Source organism: Glycine max, chromosome 2, assembly GCF_000004515.6.
Source record: "Glycine max cultivar Williams 82 chromosome 2, Glycine_max_v4.0, whole genome shotgun sequence".
In the NCBI taxonomy this organism is placed as follows: Eukaryota; Viridiplantae; Streptophyta; class Magnoliopsida; order Fabales; family Fabaceae; genus Glycine; species Glycine max.
This window is the reverse complement of record NC_016089.4, coordinates 9,546,656-9,561,648: the sequence shown is the minus strand read 5'-3', so window position 1 is coordinate 9,561,648 and position 14,993 is coordinate 9,546,656. Positions and strand designations below refer to the sequence as shown.

At 32.0% G+C, this 14,993-nt stretch overlaps 2 protein-coding genes across 2 annotated transcripts; one reads left to right on the top strand and one right to left on the bottom strand.

The window, feature by feature from the left end:
* LOC100806432 (protein decapping 5) lies at positions 1-6,279 on the top strand. Its single transcript, XM_003518644.5, has 8 exons — positions 1-495; positions 2,668-2,768; positions 3,107-3,178; positions 3,257-4,267; positions 4,936-5,007; positions 5,378-5,572; positions 5,683-5,793; positions 5,865-6,279. The coding sequence occupies exons 1-8, from the start codon at positions 348-350 to the stop codon at positions 6,015-6,017; spliced, it is 1,863 nt and encodes a 620-aa protein (XP_003518692.1). The 5' UTR covers positions 1-347; the 3' UTR covers positions 6,018-6,279.
* A 2,431-nt stretch (positions 6,280-8,710) lies between these two features.
* On the bottom strand, positions 8,711-13,120 carry LOC100805904 (clavaminate synthase-like protein At3g21360). The gene is made up of 3 exons (XM_003518643.5): positions 12,735-13,120; positions 11,097-11,350; positions 8,711-9,231 (listed from the first exon to the last, which is right to left on the bottom strand). The coding sequence occupies exons 1-3, from the start codon at positions 13,098-13,100 to the stop codon at positions 8,886-8,888; spliced, it is 966 nt and encodes a 321-aa protein (XP_003518691.1). The 5' UTR covers positions 13,101-13,120; the 3' UTR covers positions 8,711-8,885.
* Positions 13,121-14,993: the final 1,873 nt, after the last annotated feature.

The window sequence follows — 14,993 nt, the reverse complement described above, 5'->3', positions numbered from 1 at the left end:
TTTTGTGAGGACAAAAAAAAAAAAGATAAAAGATCGAAAAACATATTTTAACTTTAATATTAATAAGATCAAAGAATGAAATCCAAACCCTAATACAACATCGGATTCACATCCCATCACTCCAATTGAAACCTGAAACCTGAAACCTGAAACCGAATAGATTTAGTGGCCTTGGGAATTTATTTTAAAAGGTACGATCAAAGAATGAAACTCATACCCTAATAGTACATAATAATCTCTCATTTACATCCCGTCACTCCAGTTGAAAGAAACTCGAAACCGATTAGATTAGAGGCTTCAAACAAGAGGCCCCAAAACCCAAACCCTATTCTGGTTCACTTGCGATTATGGCGTCTGAGAGCGCTTCTCGATCGAGTTCCGCGGCCGATTCGTACATTGGGAGCTTGATAAGCTTGACCTCTAAGAGTGAGATCAGATACGAAGGCATACTCTACAACATCAACACCGAAGAGTCCAGTATTGGCCTCAGAAACGGTATTCTTCTGCTACCCACTTGTATTTTTTCCATGAATTTCCCTTAATCCTTTCTGGGTTTTGTTCTTTTTCAGTTTAATTTGGTTGCTTTGGTTTCAGATCTCTGAATTCACTGACGAAATTTGATCTTTGTTATTGATGTTGTTGTTTTTATTATTTAATACTGAAGATTGGGTTTGTCTCAGGGATGTGAATTCCTGCCATAGGGAAGGAATTTTGTGAACTTGTGATAGTTTTTGGGGACTTGATGTTTTTTTTCTCTCCCTACAGCGTCTGGGTTGCATGTTTTACTGATATCTCTAAGTATGCTATGTGGTTTTAATCTGTATCTGTTGGGAGTATCTGAATTTTGCTCTTTTCAATGTTGGAATGTGATTCTCACTTGGACAATGACATGCGTTTGATTCTTGTAATTTTTTTAGTTTGCTATTCGCTGCTTGCTTTTGTGAACTGTACAGTTGTCTCATTCCGGATTAGTGGAAAGCTTCATGATCAATAAATGCAAGGAGCAAATAACAAACCTGAAAGCTTAGAAAGTCCCTAAGGCGATAGGCTGTGAGAATCATGTGCAACACTAAAAGAAGCAAAATTCAAATACTCCAGTGGTGATAGATTAATGGAAAAGCTTCCAAACACTAAGGCCACATTGAATAAAGAATGGAAATTCATGATTTTTCCTACTATGTTTGGGATATTAATGTTAGTGAGAGAATAATAATTGGCATACATATCTGTATTCCAGGATTGGCAATCATGCGCTCTAGAACCGCTGTCGCGTGTAACACACTCTAGAACAGTTGTAGTGTGTCGCTTCGCAGTTCGCTCCATGTAGTGTGTCGCATAGTTCACTCCATGTAGATTGCTGTTGTAGTTCGCTGTCATGCCTGGAGCATCATGAATCGCAGCCGTTTGCAGCATTAGTGGGTGCAACGTTGATTAGTGGTTGGAACCTTTGTTTACCCCCACAATACAGTGTCGTGTAAGGTTTATTTTGGGAGACATTTGCGTGATTTCACTTCCCTTATTCAAGGTTTGAAATCAAAACCCTATTTTGAAATGGTAACCCTAGTGTCTCGCAATTTTTGAAACATGACCCACTACTTTTTTGGTGACATCTCTGGCAATTTCTGATGTTTTTTGGCACCTTCCTGGTGTTTCTTGCCTTGCTCTGTTCTCTGCACTATATCCGATGCTATGTTCTACTTTTTCTATTCAGTTCACTCTCTCACTGTTCCCTGGTCTCCCTCAGAGATTGTTCTGCCCTTTCATTTTGTTATAGAAAGCGCTCAGTGTTGTGACTGTCACGGATGCTTTTCTTGCTGGAATAGCAGGAATCATGGCATAATAGTGCAGCTCCCATGATGCTGCACTGCCACTACAGCCCCTTCTGACCTGGTGTCCCCTTCTGCATCTGTGATCTCTGCTGTCTCTTTCTCTGAAAACCTGTCTGCATTTTGCTCTCTTCCATTTACAATTGAATCTCTAATAAGGTGGCGGCAGCACATAGCTGCTGGGTTCTTAGGATTATGGTAAACAAAGGGTTAGGGGAATTGGGCCAATGTGCCCAAGTGATTTTTCTCCTTTTTTTTGTTTTGGTTTTTTGGGCCTCTATTTGAATCCAGTTTAGACTCTCTCTCTTTTATATTTAAAGCATAACATATAATATAATAAACTAAACATAGTAATAAAAAACTAAATAACAAATAACATATAATAAAATGAATTAATAGGAACAAAAAATTTCAGAATAGTGGTCCTCCTGCTATCCGCTATCCTGCATAGTGGTATTGGAGTCAGTCGCCACGCCACTATCCAAGATTGATAACTATCATTTTTTATAGTTGAGCAATATATGCACACCCACACACCTTAATGTACACAACTTATTTTCTAGAAGGAGTACACTAACAAGTTACACTTTGGGTGTGTTTTAAGAAAATTAAATTTATATGCCAAGGTATTCCTTCTAAATGACATTTTGGTGTATGTTAGTAATAAATGTTGTGCTGTTTGGTTACAGTTCAAATGATCAAGATTGTTGATCGTTAGCTTTCATATGTGCAAGAGTTTCATGCAACAATGTGGATATTGTTGCCTTGATTTTACCACCTAAACATGTTTACTATCATGGGTTGGATTTGTGGAGTGATGCTTTTGTTTTTTTTGTTGTAGTGCGATCTTTTGGAACAGAAGGAAGGAAAAAGGATGGCCCACAAATCCCTCCAGGTGACAAGGTTTATGAGTATATACTTTTCCGTGGGACTGACATCAAGGTATCACGCATTGAATATATACAAGTGCTTTTTCTAAATAGTTAATGTATTTGTACCTGATTTGGTTGAGTGTACATTAGAAACAATAGCATGCCACTTGTGTGACATTTTGTAAAGAAACTTTTTTGGTACAACTTGGTTCTAGAATCTTTGAATACAAATACTGGGAGATGGAACATTAGGAGGATGATTCAGATTTTCTTGTATGTTTTACGAGTTAATTTAATAGCTCAATAAAATCTTGTTTAGATGTTACTGTGTGTAAATGTTTTATGATTTATGTCCATATTATACAAGAATCAGATCAGCTGAGACATCTGTCTTAATTTTTTCTGCAGGATTTACAGGTTAAATCTTCTCCACCTGTCCAGCCTACTCCACAAGTCAACAATGACCCAGCTATTATTCAGGTGGATGAGAAAATATTTATCTGAATTATGAATCAGTTAAATTAACCACATCCTAATTATATGGAATTGCATATGCAGTCTCACTATCCTTACCCGGTGACCACATCTACAAGTTTGCCTTCTGCTGTAAGTGGGTCTTTGACTGATCCTAGCTCTCATACCACACAGCTTGGACTTCCTGGGTCAAATTTTCTGGGGCCCTTGCCTTTGTATCAACCTGGAGGGAACATAGGATCGTGGGGAGCTTCTCCACCTGCTCCTAATGCAAATGGTGGTAGGCTTGCTATGCCACCAATGTATTGGCAAGGGTATTATGGTGCCCCAAACGGGCTTCCTCAATTACAACAACAATCTTTGCTTCAGCCGCCACCTGGTTTATCAATGCCTTCATCGATGCAGCACCCAATGCAGTATCCCAATTTTACCCCTCCTTTACCTACTGTATCTTCTAATTTGCCTGAATTACCATCATCTTTGCTGCCTGTGAGTGCTGGTACCCCTAGTATACCATCTGCTTCCTTGCCTCCATCTAATTTGCCTCCAGCACCTTCTGCTTTACCTCCTGCTCCATCAGCTTTGCCTCCTGCACCGTCTGCTCTATCTCCTGCATCTTCTGCTTTATCTCCCGTACCTTCTGCAACACTTGCTTCTGAAAATTTGCCAGTATCAGTAACAAATAAGGCACCCAATGTTTCAACTTCAGCAGCTATGTTAGCTGCTAACTTGCCATCACTGACCATTTCTGGTCCAGATATAAATGCTATAGTGCCACCCATCTCCAGCAAACCGCATGCAATTTCAGGTTCAAGCTTGCCCTATCAAACTGTATCCCAGTTTTCTCCTGCAGTTGTGGGATCATCAACTTCTATCCATACAGAAACATCAGCACCTTCTCTCCTAACCCCAGGTCAATTATTGCAGCCTGGACCAAGTATAGTTTCTTCAGCTCAGCCTTCACAAGCACCTCATAAGGATGTTGAAGTGGTTCAGGTATCGTCAACATCATCTCCTGAGCCATCTGTGCCAGTTTCTGCTGAAACTCAACCACCAATACTGCCATTGCCAGTAACTTCACGGCCCAGTTACAGAGTATTCTTCTTCTCTTGATCTATCAGTTTGTTGCATGCAGACACACGCACAATTGAAATGGTTTTGCTTGTAATTGTATGTTTTTATACAATATGGTAACATGTTGGAGATCAGATTCTCATAAATTAAATGGATTAATCTCATTATCTAGAGATATTTAGTGTGTTTGGACGAGCGTTTGTAAACTTGATTTTAGATGATCTTTGATTTTGCAAAATTGATTTTGGTTAGATTTAAGTTGGTTTTGATGAGTGTTTACTGTTTTAAAAATTTGATTTTGAATGAATTAATTTTGTAAAATTGATCATGAAGTAACGAGATTTATTTCGATGTTTTTATCTTGATAACAAGTTTGATGTAATTTAGATAGTCTACAAACTCTTCCCTTCTGATCAGCTTCTCTGTTTTTTTTTTTTTGTAGAGAATTAAAGTAGGATTTGGTCTGGCTTGTGCATGATTTTAATTGGCAACTTCCATACATGAATTGTGATGATTGATAAGCCTTTCTTAATTTGTTTGCTTGGTGCTTTTATGATATAAAAAAAAATTAGCACTAAGTGGTTAATAATACCGAAGACCATAAGTATGGATGTTTTATTATATTAACTTGTTTACCATTTATTCTTTTGATTGAGAAGGATTTCTGACGTTTGTTTCCATTTTTTAAGCCCGGTGTAGCTCCTATCCAAATTCATCATGGCTATAATTATAGAGGACGTGGAAGAGGAAGGGGAACTGGGGTAATGTTCAGTTTACTGTTCAGTTATGTAGGCATTTTTAGTGTGGCTTATACTGAGTTACCAATAGAATTTGAAAACGTATTGGATAATTTGGAGTTTTAAATCTTTTCTTTTTTGGAGAGGGGGTTGGTGGTTTGGACTTTTGGATGAGCAGGGGGTTGTTTTGTTTCATAATTCACTTTTCACTTATTATAAATATATCTGTAAATATGCTTTAATTTTTGCCTTTCTAATAATTGTTGGGTGGACCATTAAGACACTTATTATAAATATATATGTAAATATACTTTTATGTTTTTCCTTCTATTGATGGGATTATGATTGTAACATTCAGTTGAGTTCATGAAAAATTCAATTAATGCTTTTGCAGGGTTTGCACCCAGTCACAAAATTCACTGAGGATTTTGATTTCACAGCAATGAATGAGAAGTTCAAAAAGGATGAAGTATGGGGTCATCTTGGTAAAAGTAAGTCTCATTCAAAAGAAAAAGATGGGGAAGAAAATGCCTTTGATGAAGATTACCAAGATGAAGACAATGACGATGTATCAAACTTTGAGGTTAAGGTAATGTTATCTAGTCTGCAGCTTGATATGCATTCAGTTTTTCCCTAAATGTGTTTTTGTTTTTGGTCTTTCTGTCGTGTTTATGACTCTGGTTTTCATGGTTTTTGCAGCCTATTTACAACAAGGATGACTTCTTTGATTCGCTCTCATCCAACGTGCATGGTAATACTTCACAGAATGGAAGGACCAGATACTCTGAACAAATCAAGATTGATACTGAGGTAATTCCTATCTTTCGTAGATCTCATATTTGGGGGACAATGTTCAATTCTTTTGCTGATTTGTGGTACAGACGTTTGGTGATTTTGTGAGGCACCGTGGTGGTCGTGGGGGCCGTGGCCCTGGCCGTGGTGGACGTACCCGAGGTGGTTATTATGGAAGAGGAGGAGGGTACGGCTATAATGGACGAGGGAGGGGACGTGGCATGCCCAGTCGCACTTTGTAGGTGGCAGTTAATGTTTAGTCATGGACATGGTGGAGAACAAGAGCCTAGGTAGCCTCCCCTAAAAGCATCGTAACTATGTTAGAGATAATGCTTCATTGTTGTGTTGCCTGTTATATGTTTTGCTTCGCAGAATAAGTAGGACACTTTTTTCCTGTTATGCTACCCTCTTGTTACTCCTCTACCAAAGTCACTTGGTTTGGTGTAAAGATGTTTGTACACCATTTTATATCAGCATATATCACCAGGCAGAAGTTTAGACTAATTTATTGCCGGATTTTTTTTATGCATGTTAGCTACTAGTTGCTCATTCATTTCTGTTATTCATTTGTGCTGGGGTGGGAAATGATTGATATTCCTCCAATTATATATTTATTTTTAGGTTTAAATGTAATTTTGGTCTTTCTATTTTTTTCAATCTATAATTTTGGTCCCTTCATTTTAAAATTGAGACATTTGGTCATTTTATTTTATAAAATCTGTGATTTTAGTCATCCTATTTCAAAATAAAGACATGTAGTGTTCATATTTTAGAAAATTCTCAATTTTATCTATATTTTTTTTTGGTCCAATTGAACCTTAAACTTAATATATTAAGATACCATCAAGATATAATTTAATTAATTACAAAGCTAGAAATAAAAGAAATAAAATGTAAACAAAATTAAAGATTTAACAAATATTGTGGATGTTTTAAAGTATGAGAATTATAATTGTGGATTTTCTAAAATGAGGATTAAATATTTGTATTTTGAAATAAGAGGATCGAAATTGTGGATTTTTAAAAATAAGAGAATTAAATGCCTCAATTTTAAAATAAATAGATAAAAATTGTGAATTAAAAAAAAAGAAAAATCAATGAGATAAATTCATTATTACTATGCTTGTAGTTGCAACAAACTTTTGGTAAAACTCTTTTTTAGGGGTAAGCAGGACCCGGTCCGGCCCATGAGTCTGGCCTGATCCAAGGTTGATTTAGTTTAGTACAAGTTTTAAAATTAGATTCAGTGTATTGTTTAGAACATCTTTGAGTTAATTATATTTTTATTTAATAGATAATATTTTGTTAAACATGATGTTATATTTATAATGAATATATTATAAAATGGGATTTGTTAATGTATACCACTTCAACTAAAAAAATAAGTGTATCTTAACAAAACTTCCAAGTTCCAAACATTTGTTAATATACATATTTTTTTTAGCTGAAGTACGTAAATAAATTACATTGTAAGTGTATTTTAAAATATTTTTTTATTATAATTTATTAACATATTCTAACTAAAATGAACAAGTGTACGTGAACAAATTCCTTATAAAATATACCATAGTTTTAAGTTTGCACTTTTATTCTACAATTCTCCATACATGATGTTGATATAATAATAATAACAATGATGGTGTTAAAACTTGTCGTTGACATGGTTTCATCTCACATATTTTAGATCTCTGTTGGGTTGGATTTAGGTTCAAATAGATGCCCCGGAAATTGGGTCGGGACAAAGACTAATTTGCCTCAACTTGCTCCATGCTCATCCTAACTTTTACTATAATAACAAGACAAGCGGACAATAAAACCAGCGCTTAGATATTTTTTTTAGATTCTTATCAACAATTATTCAATCTTAAATTATCATTTTAATTATTTTAAAATAATTATTTTTAAAATTAACAAATTTATCATAAATAATAGGTTGTGATTGAATGTGTATATAAACTTTGTTACACTGTAGTATATATTTTTTTCTTTTTTATTTCTGTTATTTAGTGTTTTATTCGTTTTTATCTTTGTATTTTTTTTTTTGTTTTAATAGTTACAAAATGCATTTGTTTTATTTTTTCTTTTCTTAAAGCACTTAAACAGGTAAAAAGTATTTTGAATAGTAATTTTTTTTTATCTAAAACACTTTTAAAGATGAAAAAAATAAAGATAACTTACAAAGACTAAAACGGAAAAGAAATAATTACAAGGATAAAAATAAAAAAATGGCTAAAATTGCAGGTACGAAAAAAGATTTAAACATAAAACGAGTGCATCACAAATAATTGTTACTATTAACTTTATGTACGTTATTGGGTTTGATGCCATGTATTTATAATCCATTTGGAATGGTCGTAAGATTTTTAATTTAGTTTTCAAAAGCAAATTTTAAAATAAAACGTGTTTGAAATAAAGGTGAATTGATTTTTAATTTAATCTTAAATTATCTTTAACTAATTTTAAAATAAAAAATAGTTTTAGATTCTAGTCGTAAAATTGCCAAAGAAAAACACGATTCTAGTCGTAAAGATATCTTTTTGTTTATTTTTTGAAAGACTGGTAACAATAATTTTTACTATTATTATGGCTGGCATTATTATTATTAATTACTTCCCAAAATAATTATCATCCTAATTTATACAAACCAAAATCAGGCTTATATAATCATTAGCTCATTTAGAAATGTTATTATTTATCATTAATACAAGAGATATAAATGGAAAAAAATTAATATTATATTAAAAACCTAAAATAACAATTATTTTAGAATTTTTTTTTCTTACACAAAATTCTCGCTGCTGCCATAGTAGCAGCGCTAAATGTATAATTTATTTAGAAGCAAGTTTTAGTACAATTTTGTTATCACTTTTTAATTTTCACATATAATTTAGTTTCAAAATGATGGGTCCTTCATATATAAGTAGGTTCAGCGGACATAGAACAATTTTATTCCATAAATGATGCAATCTATAAAAGTGACAATACATTGCCTTTTCCTTGTCATATAATGGTGAAATGACACACTTATTCAGAAATAGCTTTTATAGATATATCCTCAATACCCTTTCTCTCTTAGTATATATAATTTGAATAGTATCATCTCAAATCACTCACTTGCATGTAGCAACAAGGACTTTCCTTGGAGGAAGTGAAGGCCTTCTGCCATGAAGCAAAGCATAGTTATCAAAGAAGAGAACATCCCCTTTCTCCCACTTGAACTGTATGCTCTCTTCTTCAATGATCTCTTCACACCTTTTCACTACATGTTCTGGAATCTCTGTTCCATCTGCCATTATGGCCGAGCTAATCTCTTTTCCATGCATCCCTACTACTGTGTTGAACCACATTTTTCTTCCTTTCCTTCCTTCAAATACCTTGGTTAAACATCGTGGTCCAAGTATTGTCTTGATCCCACCATTTGGAAGCCACTCCACGTCCATTCCTAGAGCTTTTGCCCTGCAACAATTTTTCAATCAAAACATGTAAGGTTCAATAAACCAAGCCACACATGATGGCATAGAGATTTTCACTAAATTCTCTATGTATAGCTAGCTGTTAGGACTTAGGACAACTTCATATATAGAACAACTCATTAAAAATAATTTTATATTATTCCTTATATTTTTTTAATCATAGTATTAGTACGAAGTTATTCCTCTTAAAAACGAATTAAACCAATTTTCATTGAAGACTTTAAACACACAGAATATATATATTTTCTTTCTAACACAATTTATTTTATATTTAAAAATCAATGATAATTCGAATCTTCAATTGCATATTATTCCTTACATTTTCTCATATTAACATATTACTTTAGTTTTTTTTTTATAAAATTTGAAGTAATCTAATTAATTTTTCACTCCAAAAGAAATTTCTTAAGTAGATGCCACTAGTTATTCCACACAGCCAAAAATTTGTAGGGCCGCTCTTTCCCAGTTGCTTTTATATGACAAAATAGGGTGTTTTCCAATATTTGTTATATTGCTCTAAGAAGTTCTAATAGAAGAGCAAATATATAGTTCACTTATTAGATTTATTAGTATTTTAGTTTGTGCAATGCAAATATGTGTATATTTTTGTATAATTAAAATTATAATAAATATTTAAATATATAAATTATATTTTTGATTTATAATAAATAATTTATATTTTCATACAAGATTACTTTAACTATTTGATAATATCTTTTAAAAGAATATTAAAATTTAATTAGGAAATAAATGTGAAAATTATAGATTGAAAAAAATATATGGTTAAGAATATCAAATATGCAACTAATTAAAGATAAAAGAGTGGTTTAAGATAGCCAAGAAATAGTTTTTTTGAGCTAGTTGTTAAACTTAATTTGAAATTAAAATTATAAGACATGTCAATGAAAGTGATAATATTTCTTAAAAACACTTTCATTTTAAAATAAATCCTACAAATATTCTCTTTAAAGAATAGTTTCTAAAAAATCTCTCATTCGAGGTAATTATTCTAATTCTTCATAGAAGAGATTATTATTGATTCAATTAAATTCATGCTGCTACTATAATTATATGAAAATAATAGAAGAAGTAAAGCCAATTTAAAACTCGTAAGCATACCAATTTATATTAGAAAATACTAACTTCATTTCTTAAACTATAAATTTGGAGACCTGAAATGAATAGAGGAATGAGAAATAATAAATACTCTTTCTCTAACATGTTTTGAACACATTCTTTATAAGAAAGAAAAAAAAATACTTTTTTCCTTAAAAAAATAAAGACCAAATAAAGTGTATGTTCCCTAGTTAGTAGGTTCCACTCTTTGTGTAGTGACTCTTGGGACTTTTATTTTTCAGTTAACAACAAAAAAAGTGTCTTTAAGTAAAAAAATTATCACACAATCCAAAACTATCATGACTCGGACGATCTCCATTTAACACATAATTTAATCTTATTAACTTCTATTTATAAATAAAAAAATTATTACACTTCACATGTACAAATTAACCAGAATTATAGATACTAGATGATTTTTAATCATGTAATATTTTTTTTTAGAGTGTGTTATTAATATTTCAATAAATGATTGAACACAAATAATTAATGTTGAAATTTAGGTTAAATCATTCCAATATTATCTAAGTTTCATCTTTGATAAATAATTCTTAGTCAAATTTTATTTATCTCTTAATTAAGCTCTAAATGAGTCAGACCCTTTTTCCTTTATGAACTAGATTGTTAAGAGGAAAAAACAAAAAACATTCCTACACATTTTGTAGCCCTCAAACAACATGCATCAACAAAATTAGTGGGTGTTGTGTATATGCATTTGAAAGAAACAAATACCTTTTCTCGGCTTCTTTGCGATCTGAGGTCCCAAAGGTATCTTCCCACCCTCTACCTCTCATGGAGGAGACATTATTAGCACTAGGAGCTGTAAATGTATACTTCAACCCTTTCTCTTCAATTTCCTTCACCTCTTCTGGGAACTCCTCCATCATCTTTTCTGTCACTTTGAAGCTTGGAACAAAAGGGGTCTCTCCACCTTCAGGGGGAGGTATCTCACAAAAGAGTATCACTTTCTTGGGATATTCCTTGATCTGGTAATTAAATCACCCATGTTAAAAAAATGCACAAGGAAAAAAGTTGTTAAGCAAGGGTAGCCCTGGCATTGTTTAGAGGTGTAATGGCCCAAGGTCATGGTTACCACGGTTAGAAGGGGCCCAATTTTTTTTTAAAGTATATAATTGTACATTGATTATTTTATTCTATTTTTTATAAATAGATTGATTTTTTTTCTCGTTTCATGTACTTTTTAGCCAAATTAAAATGTGACAGATAATTAGAGCAATATATATAATCCTCTTACTCTCTTATATATCAATATCTAGTGTATAATATATATATATATATATATGGGATGACCTTTTGTGTGTGTAATTTTTTCTTTGGTTTAATTATATTTTTTATCTTCAATTTTTTTAATTTTTGGCGAATTTTATTCTTATTATTTTTTTTCATTTTGGGAGAGGAGTGAGTGATAGAAGATAATATAAGAGAAAATTAAGCAAAAATGGGATAACCCTTTTTAAGTTTGGTTAAAATTATGTTATTAACTTAATGTAATAAAATATATCATTTTTAATGAAATTATGTATAGTATTTTTTATACCATTTATATAGATTTTTTTAATATTTATATATAAGAGAGTCCTTATCAATTATTTTCCTCTAGCCCATATAATTCCAAGAACGGCATCAAGTTAAGCTCCATATGAAATGCAAATAATCAACCAAATTTTACTAGTAACCTTTTTCATTTAAATTATAGTTTTGATTGATTAGGAAATATATGCAAGTTGCTAGATCGTGTAAGAAGCTGAATTGAAAAAAATATATATTGACAAATGTTGTTGCAGGATACAATACCAGTTCAAACATTTATATTAAATAATCAGTGTGAAATCAAATCATCACTTTCTGCTCCAATTAGTGTGTGCAAGCGTTCAAAGGATATGACATAATCAAACTATTTTAATATCATGAAATAGAAAGCATATACAAAGAATATTGTCAAACATTGTCTATTAGTGAAATTAATTATACACATATTTTATGCCTATGCTACCTTTGTTTCTATTTGGTCAAACAGATTGTGATCAAACAGATATTGATAATCAGATTAACTCATGGAATTCATTCCCTGAAAGGTTCTCTGTAATGCATATAGATAAATAAAAAATCTGTTGGTTTTATCCTTCTTTGTTGTCAAACAGGACCTCATAGTTTTTTAATTAGAATTTCCAAGTAACTAACTGAAATGAGACTTAATTACCAAGATTACATGAAAGAAAAACAAAAAAACTGTTTGAAAATACTTATTTGAAATGATTATGTGATCCTTGGAATATGAAGATATTAGTAAAGTGTATGGACATATATCATGGTGCTAATGTGAATCATGTATATACAGTTTGGACTTACCAAAACCATTTCATGGTGATAGTAGATGAACTCTGAGAGGGGTCCTTCATTGGCAGTCCACACCCTTTTGTGAATATGTGTGCGAGGTGCTGGTCCAACATAACGAATGTCTTCCCACTCAAAGGTTTCTACAATCTCATTGAAGTCCTCAGCATTCTTGACATCAAAGCCTCTAAGCAGAACAGCACTGTTCTTGATGATCATTTGCTCAAACCATTCTTTGTTGTTCTTCAGAGCCAATAGCAAGGATTCCAAGTCACTCTTGTTAGGCACTGGAGGTTGTAGCACCAAGGGCATGGTTTCACCATCTACTACTTTTTCTCCCTCACATTTTCCCACCTTGAAGTCCTTGCAAGAAAACTCCATCTTAATATCAAATATTTGTATGTTAGATAGTTTAACTTGTGTGGTTTTTTTACCTTCAATAGGCTATATAATATAGTAGTGGTTGGTTGGTGTTGACAATTGCTATACTAAAATGACAAGAGGCTGGCTTTGTCATTGGTCTATAGGGATTCTTGTTGTCCTTATCTAGCTGTTCATCTGTTATGCAAGGAATTTGAGCTGATCAATTTTTTAACTTAATGCAAATTGTAAAACCATCATTACTTGATTAACATTTTCTTTGATGACATTTTAGGGTGGGGGGGGGGGGGATTAAAGTTATCTTGTTCCAATGCTATACTACTATGCCAAAACAGCCTGCTAAACTGCTAATGGCACAACGAATTTATAAACTGTTTGAATGGTAGTGACAAAATTGTGGTAGAGCCAAAAAAAGTGATATGATCAATTATAATCCCCAAACACAACACGCAAAGTTCTTAGTATTTATCTCTGATCATTGCTTAAGATACTCAAATTGTGGTTGTAACTTGTAGAAGTCACGTAATCTTGTAATTTGATTGGTAGAACTTTTTTTAACTTAATCTAGAAAAATTGTTATCAACAGCTATTCGTTGGATTTTGGAAGCTCCAAGGTTAGTGAGATGCATTATAAAATGAAGTTTGTTGTTCTACAACAAGAAGGTATCTTCCCACCAAGCAGACCTATGACAAAGCAGCCTTTTATTTACTTGGGTGTTGACTGATTGGGTTGGATTTAGTGAAAATTTAGGATTTTATATATATATATATATATATATAACTGGAGCATATCAGATATATATGAAATATTAAAATCTTATATCCGATCTGACAAAACCAAATGGGTTATTACAATTTTAACCTAAAAAAAAGAGGTTGGAAATAAGAGTGAAAATAAATCAAGTTGAAAAAAACTTTACTTAAGTAGACCTAATATATTTAAAAAATGAGCAAATAGTTAATTTATTCTCTGAATTTGTATCTCATTGTTTCCTTGAATTTGTATTTGGCTGTTATTATAGTTTTTGAGACTAAGAAAAATTTAAATAAGTTTTAGGAGTTCATTTAAGTCCTAAAATTAACTCATTTTTTCATTTTGATCCCTAGTCGAGAAACTTAAGTGGTAATAATAGCATAAGTTTAGAAACTAAAATGAGTTAATTTTAAAAACTTAAATGAAATCCTAAAAAATATCAGAAACTTATTTGAATTTCTTTTATATTCAGATTCCAAAATACTAGTTCCTTGAGCTTGGGGATCTAGTCTCAGTCCCACTTCAAGCCTGTCCTCATTTCCTTTCACATAGATAGAAGATAAAATCAATCCCATCATTTCTCCCCTACAATAAGGAAGGTGCGTGGATGGCGGCTTAAGATTAGTCTCATGAAAACCTTATATTTCCTGAGGAGGGACTACCACCTGGAAACGCTCCTTAATGAAACTTTAGCTTTAACTACTAGGAGAGCAATTAGAATGACGCCTAAATATATTAACTAACATATTAAATAGGTCTAGTTTATATTAAATTATTTTATATAAATATATATCACGTATCCTTAAATAAAATAATCGATTAATAGGCCAATGAGATTTTTTAAGTAAGACAAATTATACACTTTTTTTTAACTACTACTAATTAAGGCATGGCATGGAAAGTTGGGAAATTAAGTAGGTTAGACTTTATAAGAATCTAATCTAACTTATCTATGATAACTTATTTTTAAGGCCTAGGTTTAATATACATTCGTGATAAATTGTTTAAAAGTCCATTTTTTAATAAAGCCTTTAAATAGGGAATAAATTCATCCTATAATAAGTTTATGAACTAGATTTTTATTTATGTCAACATACTTAATATTTTTAAAAAAAATATAGAATGTTAATATAGTAAAA

What these genes read in the sequence shown, in the direction of transcription:
- LOC100806432 (XM_003518644.5), top strand. Translation starts at nt 348, where the DNA reads ATGGCGTCTGAGAGCGCTTCTCGATCGAGTTCCGCGGCCGATTCGTAC. An exon ending in CTTCACGGCCCAGTTACAGA is followed by an intron (nt 4,268 to 4,935) that starts GTATTCTTCTTC and finishes CCATTTTTTAAG; the next exon opens with CCCGGTGTAGCTCCTATCCA. An exon ending in AAATCAAGATTGATACTGAG is followed by an intron (nt 5,794 to 5,864) that starts GTAATTCCTATC and finishes TTTGTGGTACAG; the next exon opens with ACGTTTGGTGATTTTGTGAG.
- LOC100805904 (XM_003518643.5), bottom strand. Translation starts at nt 13,100, where the DNA reads ATGGAGTTTTCTTGCAAGGACTTCAAGGTGGGAAAATGTGAGGGAGAA. An exon ending in ATCACCATGAAATGGTTTTG is followed by an intron (nt 11,351 to 12,734) that starts GTAAGTCCAAAC and finishes TTTAATTACCAG; the next exon opens with ATCAAGGAATATCCCAAGAA. An exon ending in CGCAAAGAAGCCGAGAAAAG is followed by an intron (nt 9,232 to 11,096) that starts GTATTTGTTTCT and finishes AAATTGTTGCAG; the next exon opens with GGCAAAAGCTCTAGGAATGG.